The sequence below is a fragment of the Carica papaya genome, chromosome 7 (genome assembly GCF_054855325.1).
Source record: "Carica papaya isolate Zhongbai chromosome 7, ASM5485532v1, whole genome shotgun sequence".
NCBI classification, from domain to species: Eukaryota; Viridiplantae; Streptophyta; class Magnoliopsida; order Brassicales; family Caricaceae; genus Carica; species Carica papaya.
The window spans coordinates 2,443,815-2,452,053 of record NC_142315.1 but is presented as its reverse complement, the minus strand read 5'-3'; the positions used below and the strand labels follow the sequence as shown (position 1 = coordinate 2,452,053).

The window sequence follows — 8,239 nt, the reverse complement described above, 5'->3', positions numbered from 1 at the left end:
ACAAGGTACACACACAAAAACACAAGTACATATATGATTTTTCACTAATGATATGTATAATCAACTTCATGACCTTCATACTGATTAGATATTCTTTGTTTATATATGAGTTTCTTACTTAACTTCATTTTTTATTAACATAATGTTTTACTCTATATATATCCACACACATGCATGCATATTGTACTTTTTGCTCCCGACGAACTATGTTTTGCTAAAGTTATCTTTGTACTGCTAGTTGCATGTTTCTTATCTATGTTCGGGATAGGGGAAGAGAAGGGTAAGTCCTGGAGCTATAAGTATATATATCTGAACATATACACACAAAATGTATATATTATAGATCTTTTTAGGTGTAACGTTTGGAAATGAAACACGAGTGTAAAAAGGGTGAAAAAGAAGTCATTGCAGAGTTTCTAAGACAGCAAAACCCTAATACATCGTTTTGTCTTTTTATATGCATAATAACAACTAATAACATAAACTGGAATTCTTAATAAGTTTTAAAAAATATTTAAAAAGTGATATTTTGTCCGGGTATTCACGAAGAAGCCTAAATCTTAAATGAAGAGGTTATGATACTTTTATCGTACTTTGAAAAATTGTGATTGATGAAGTATACAGAAATTCAGGTTAATTATAATTAATAACTTAAGTTCAAATTTTATGGGAGTGATTTGAGTTCTAATTAAGATTTATGTTAGAAAAATGGTCTCATTAATATTTCTAGTTAAGGTAAAATATCTGGAGATTTCTTACCATGAGAAATTATTTTTTTACCAAATATATCCAAAGAGTAGAGTTGACTCTTAAATATCTCTAATTATGTTAAAATATCTCTTAACTTTTTTACCATAAGAAATTATTTTTTACCAATTAAATTCAAAGGGCAAATGGGTTTATGGGGTAAATACAAAGTCAGTTTATGAAACAGCTCAGCTTTTAAATGTAACGCATGAAAAACAACACTGGCGTTACCTGCTGACTCCAGTCTACCACTACCTGTCACGTAGATGAGATAATGATTGTTTTCTCCAGAAAAGACAAAGCTGCCAGTAGAATTTTGTAACATCAAGAACCTAATTTAAAAATAAAAAATAAAAAAGGGTAGATTACCCTTTTTGTGATTCCTCCTATTTTCTCTTCTCGCCAAACCCAAATCTATCCAGCAGATATTTTCTTTTTCTTCTCCTGTAATTTTCGTGGGAAAATTCTCAGTTCAATCTATCAATTGCAGCCGCTCAAGAAATGAAGAGAAAAACCATGTCCGATCAGAAAGTAAAGAGACAAAATCCTGAAGAACATGGCGACAATAGTCTTGTTAACCCATATCAGAACTCAATGATTTCATACGATGTCCCTGGTGAAATTGTAGAGACTATATTCACTTACTTACCTGTCAAACAAGCAGCGAGATCAAGTGTCCTTGCATCGAGATTCAAAAATATTTCGAAGTACAACAAAAGCTTGATCTTTGATGAAGAATTCACTCGAGGGTGCCAACGTGGAACGCTTATCTCCATCATCGACAACATCTTCCGTCACCACGAAGGATCAAAAATCAAATCGTTTCGCCTTTTCATAGCTCCAAATGAACCCATCATCCCAACCATTGAATCCTGGATCAAACAAGCGATAGAAAAAGATGTTGAAGAGATTGAACTGGATTTTTCCAGCGCGGGCGCCATTCCTATCCTCTCTTCAGATTGGGTTGATTCTGGAACAACTTTAACAAGCTTGACCATCGACAACTATGAATTCAATCCGTACCCATTAGAGCTTAAAAACTGGCATCTCTTGAAGAGTGTTGTTCTGAAACGTGTGGGTGTGAGTATAGAATTCACTGGTGCTTTATTCGATTGTTGCATTCTTCTGGAGAACTTGGAATTAGTTCACTGCTATTCTCTTGTTATTATGGGTATTAATGCGACGAAGCATAAATGGTTTAGAGTACTCAAAGTTGGGGATTGTGAAAATTTGGTGGATCTCAAAGTTAAAGCCCCATCTCTGAAAACATTTCATTACAGTGGAGAACCTATTTTCTTCCAGTTTAATAATGTCGACAAGTTAGAAGATATGCTGCTCACTGTTAGTTCAGCGGAAAATATTACGCCTATTAGACTGATCGGGCTTCTTTTGGATCAATTTAATCTTAAGGTTCTCTCCACCACCGGCATATTTGTTGAGGTACGCCTACATGCTCGTATGTATTTAAAATCTTTATCTTAAAAAGTTTCTTACCTGAATGCATTTTTTTCTCATGATATTTTATGATATGTCTTGATTTTGATGAACAATATTTTGCTGTAGTTATCTCCTCGTGCACTGTTGTTTTCTTGTTATGAGGTTTGTTTGGGGGAGAGGGAGAGGAGGGTAAGGAACGGAGCAATAAATATACATATATCTGTGTGCTTATGTCTAAGTTTCCCACTCAACAGCATTTTTTAGCATACTCTTTTACTGTTTATATATATTGTATGAACCATGTTTTGCTATAGTCATCTTTGTATTCTCAATTTGGTGTTGTTGAGCTTTGTTTGGGAGAGAGGGAGAGAAGGGTACGTCATGGAGCAATAAGTACAAATATCTAAACATACACACGCATATATACAGGATGTCATATATATATGTGTGTGTGTGTGTGTGTGTGTGTGTTAGATCTTTACAAGTACAATATGTGAAAATGAAACAAGAGTATAAAAGGCGACAGAGAAGATAATTGAGAGTTTTTAAGACACAGAAAAACCTTAAAATATCCTTGGTGAGGAGGCTGTGTGGGAAAAAGCTAATATGATAATTTTACATATATAAAAAAGATAAAAAAGAATATAATAAACTGTATGTATAAGTCCACACACTAACTTAAAATTCTTAATTTAATATTAAAAACTTCAGAAATTATATTTTTTTTGGAGTTTGAAATAATAGTGGGAAATGAATCGGTCCAATAGCTTCATGATGGTATGGTCTTGAAGTGTACATGCATGTAAGTCACATATAAAATCTTTTTTTCAAATTAATTAGATACTTTTTGATTTTTATGATGTTTGATTGCACTGTAGTTTTTGCATTGATATATAATATTTTACTACAGTTATCTTCTATATTATTATTTTCTTATTTTGAAAGTTGAGATAAGTAATGTATCACAATACAATATATATTAGATATAAGAGAGTATGTATAAGATGGGTGAAAAAGAAGACGGTAGAGATTTACATGTAACAAAGCTTTAATATGATAAAAAAAATTTCTCGTACTATACTCAGTACTAATAATATAAACTGGAGTTCTCAATAAATTTTTTTAAAAAATATTTAAAAAGTAATATTTTTTCGGAATGTTCATAAAGAAATTTAAAACTTAAAGAAAAGGTTATGGTACTTTTTGTCGTGATTTGAAAAATTATGATTTACGAGATATATAGAAACTTATAGTAATCGTAACTAATAACTTAGGTTTATTTTTTCAGGTAATTAATTTAAATTCTAAAGTATATTATTAATTTATTAACTCTGAGTTATAAAGAGAATTAATAATTTAGTATAAAAGCTAAATTAACTCATTCTTATCGTTTTGCTTCCCTTCATTTATTACCATTCAATAACACTATAAATTATTAATACTTCTGTGTTTTCTATTAGTTTTCATTCCATTTTCTTCCCTCTCGTACATAACTTTAGTTTTTTTGCATATACACCCACATATATATGATTTGGTACGCACACACATATATGTATATTTATGTGTGTGTATGCTCGCAGGGTCTATCCAGGATAATTGCAAATAAAACACAGAAAGCACCGCGATTTACTTTTCCTGCCATGAAGGAATATCAGCTGCTCCTGCATGATCGTAGCTTTGTGAATCTTTTCCAGATAGCCACCTTTCTAACATGCTGTCCTAATTTAGAAAGACTGTTCATTGATGTAAGCATTTCTCACTACACATACCTTAAGATTACACTTAACTATATGTATATATATATATAATAATAATAATAATAATAATATCTTCTTCTTAATATATAGATACATATACATATTTATTTTTTTGGGTTTATTTTTGATAAATTTCTAACCGGATGGATAAAACTAAAATTACAATTGCAGCTGAATGACTTCCGTTTCGTCCGCACATCTAATTGGGAGCGTCACCAGAAGAACAAACTTGATAAGTTCGTTCATGATCCATACAGGATTAAATTTATCAAAATATCAGGGTTCAAATTTGACGAATACGAAATAGAGTTGGTGCTGTTTTTCCTAAAGAAGACAATCAACCTGGAGAACTTAGTTCTTGTCACTTCGAAAAAAGATGCTCTGAAAATTGATCTCAATGATTCATGCCATTACCGCAGACTTTTCTATTCCTCAAGAGCATCTAAACGAGCTCAAATACTTGTTTATGAGCATTCCGACGATGCTGAAACTCTTTATCCAGTGCATACAAAAACTTGGTTCCATTCACATTGAGCTTCCAAGGAATTTAAAGCTTAAATCAATCTTCATGAAACTGCAGCCTAACCTACCTAGCTCCTTATATTTCAAGGTGCATATCATACATCTTGTGTTTAATGTTTTTTGGTTTGTTTTTCCAGTGATAAAGATAATAATTTTTTTTTTTTTATATTATTACTTTCGGACTAGATGGATTCTATGTATAAAAGTTATAACGTGAATAGAATCTTAATAATATGTGATTTGGACCTCAATTGTTATTTTCATAGGTTAAGTTTTATGCCCCTTTTTTTAATGGTTTGAATTTTTGTTGGGTTAGAGGAGCTTATGACACTAAGCATGCTAGAAATAACTGTGCGTACAAGTGAATTAGAAGATTATATACCTGGTATGTTTTATTTTTTTGTAAAAATTTAAAACAAACCAATTATAGTCGTGGAGTTTATCAATTCATATATATTAACGGGGTGCTTATAAATAATTACTCATATATGTTAGAAACCTACTTATTGTTGAGTAAAAATAGCAGAAAGTGAATGTGCTAGGAAGTAATTATGTTTTTATTAAAATGTGATGATTTTAAGGTAAGTTGTTAGAGTATGCTAATCACTTTTTAGTTGAATGATTGTTATGTTCCATTCTTTACAATAAATTGTGAGTTTGAGTTAGACTGTGTTTCATGTGTGTCCTTGTAAGAATATTATTTCTTTTGGGTATTGTAGTCAAAAAATAGAATAGCGATTATAGTGGATGTGAATTTTAATTGACAAGAAAAGGTAAATGATAGTGTACGGACGTGATTATATTTGCGTGGATAGATTTCAGCATAGTTATCACGAATGTAGATTTATAACGATTTTGTCTATATTAAGACGTCAATAATTAACAACAGAGTCTTATCAAAATTTCGACACCACTAGCTACAAAGAATTTGATAATGAACTTCTTTAACGACTTTGAAAGTTTTGAATATTAAAAATGTAGTGGTATTATAGACTTGAACTTCTCGATCATTGGTTCGCAGAGTAGAATAAAAATATACTATAATATATAAAACTTACGATAAAAAAAATATCTGGGGATTTCTTACTATGAGAAATTATTTGTTGTAATATATCCAAAGAGTAGAGTTGACTCTTGAATGTCTCTAGTTATGTTAAAATCTCTACGAATTTTTTTCACCGTAAGAAATTATTTTTTACCAATTAAACCCAAAGGGTAAAAAGGTCTACCGGATAAATACAAAGTCTGTTTATGAAACGACTCAGCTTTCAAATATAACGCATGCAAAACAACATTGGCGTTACCTGCTTACCCCGGTCTACCACTACCCTCCACGTCAGCGCGTTGCTTATTCGTGGGATTTTATAATGATTGTTTGCTCCAGAAAAGACAAAAGCAGCAGCAGAATTTTGTATCCCTAAGAGCCTAAAATTCTTTTTCAGAAAACATCAAATTTGATTTCGTAACCGGTGCAGTAGATGACGGAGATAAGTATATATCATGCGTAGTACCCCTTTTGTGATTCCCCGCATTTTCTCTTCTCGCTAAATCTAAGTATATCCAGCAGAATTTTCTTTCATTTGTCCTGTAATTTTCGTGAGAAAATTCTCAGTTCAATCTATCAATGGCAGCTGCACAAGAAAGGAAGAGGAAAACGATGTCCGATCATATAACAAATAGTCACGGTGAAGGTAGTCTTGTTAACCCAAATCAAAACTTAATGATTTCTTACAATATCCCTGGTGAAGTTGTAGAGACTATCTTCACTTTCTTACCAGTCAAACAAGCATCGAGGTCAAGCCTCCTTGCATCGAGATTAAGAAATATTTGGAAGTACAGCAAAAGCTTGATCTTTGATAAGGAATTCGCTCGAGGGTACGACTGTGGAGCACTTATCTCCATCATCGGCCACATCTTTCGTCACCATGAAGGATTAAAAATCTAATCGTTTCGTCTTTTCCTAGATCCAAATGGACCCGTCATCCCAACCATTGAATCCTGGATCAAACAAGCGATAGAAAAAGATGTTGAAGAGATTGAACTAGATTTTTCCAGTGTAGGCACCACGCCAATCCTTTCTTCAGATTCGGTTGATTCTGGAACAACTTTAACAAGCCTGAAAATCGACTTCTGTGAATTCAATCCCCACCTATCAGAGCTTAAAAATTTGCGTCTCTTGAAGAATGTTGTTATGAAACGTGTGGATTTGAGTATAGAACTCATTGGTGCTTTACTCGATTGTTGCCTCCTTCTGGAGAGCTTGGAATTAGTTCAGTGCCGTTATCTTATTATTCTGTATATTAATGCGGCGAAGCAGCAATGGTTTTGAGGTATAATATGTGGAAATGAAACAAGAGGGTAAAAAAGGTGAAAGAGAAGATAGCGGAGAGGTTTTGAGACATAAAAAAAATCCTAATGTATCATTCTACTTAACAAAATAAAACGATTAGATAAGTTGTTATTTTATATATGTAAGTTATAACTTGAACAAAACCTTAGTTATGTGCGATTTGAACCTTAACTGTTATTTTCATTGGTTAAGTTTTATATCTTTTTTCAATGGTTTGAATTTATATCTAGTATAGATATGTATTAAATAAATCAAATTCATAATTAAGCATTACTTTATCAAACTGAATTCAAATATTCCCATCAAAATGTGCTATGCATGATAGTAGTAAAACTTCTAGTTCTAGTTTTTTTAAGAATAATTTTTTCTTTTTGGATTTTATTTTACCAAATAAAACTTTTTGTAGTTTAAAATTTTATACATTTAGATATCATTAATTAATAACAAAATCTTATCGAAATTTCAACACTATAGGTACAAAAAATCTTACTTTGATAACGAACTTCTTCAACAAATTTAAAATATTTAGATATTAAAAATGTAGCGGTATTATAGACTTAAATTTCTGGATTATTGGTTGTATTATAATAATTATTAGCTGAACAGAAAATAGGATTGTAATAAAATTACAATTACATTGTATTGGTTGGTCTAAAACAAGAAATAACTCATTGACTGAAAAACGTACTAAAATAAATTAAAATGTCAAAGAAACAAAAAGAATAGTTGATACCGTAAATAAATGAACATATTCGGAAATGAAAGCAAAGAAGAAACGACGTAACCTAAAATCGATCGCTCAAATAAGTTAATTGTTAAAATGGGTATTTCTAAATGCGTCATTACCATACGACAATCATATGGTTTAAAACTAATGACATGATTATTTATAAATCAAACAAGGGAGAAACATAATATTTTAAACAAAATGAGGATAACATTTTTGTACTAATTAAAAAAAAAATGATTGGACAAGCCTTAAAATCGTCATTAATGAGTAATACTATTGTGTTTTAGAACATTTTGAAACATTAGTTATATGAATTTAAACTTTTAATAATATTTTTTCTTATTATAAAAATTAAATTAATGCATATAAAAGTGAATTATAAGGAAGAAAATGTTATTTTGGTACTAATTAACCGTGAGCGAAAATGGTTTTCAAAATTCAGTATATTAATTAATGATAATTTTTTTAAGAACAATGAATCTGAAACTAGAAAAAAAGGAAATCAAAACTTAAATCTAATTAAACTCTATGTTGATTCAAAAGAAAATCCACCACCTCCTGAGAAAATACTTTGCAACCACCTTTTGAAAGCCGAAAATCACTGTAATTAAAATATTTAAAGTAATTTCCAAAAAACCCAGATTGAAACATGCAAGTAAGGATATATAGAATAATTAATTGTTATTAAAATAAAAT

The 8,239-nt window shown here is 30.8% G+C and overlaps 2 protein-coding genes across 2 annotated transcripts; both read left to right on the top strand.

Annotated features, from left to right (window-relative positions):
* Positions 1-875: 875 nt before the first annotated feature.
* On the top strand, positions 876-2,770 carry LOC148252881 (FBD-associated F-box protein At1g61320-like). The gene has a single exon (XM_088208027.1). The coding sequence runs from the start codon at positions 1,249-1,251 to the stop codon at positions 2,227-2,229; it is 981 nt and encodes a 326-aa protein (XP_088064153.1). The 5' UTR covers positions 876-1,248; the 3' UTR covers positions 2,230-2,770.
* A 2,773-nt stretch (positions 2,771-5,543) lies between these two features.
* On the top strand, positions 5,544-6,884 carry LOC148252880 (putative FBD-associated F-box protein At1g61330). The gene is made up of 2 exons (XM_088207775.1): positions 5,544-6,397; positions 6,428-6,884. Exons 1-2 carry the CDS (start codon positions 6,088-6,090, stop codon positions 6,790-6,792), a joined length of 675 nt encoding a protein of 224 aa, XP_088063901.1. The 5' UTR covers positions 5,544-6,087; the 3' UTR covers positions 6,793-6,884.
* Positions 6,885-8,239: the final 1,355 nt, after the last annotated feature.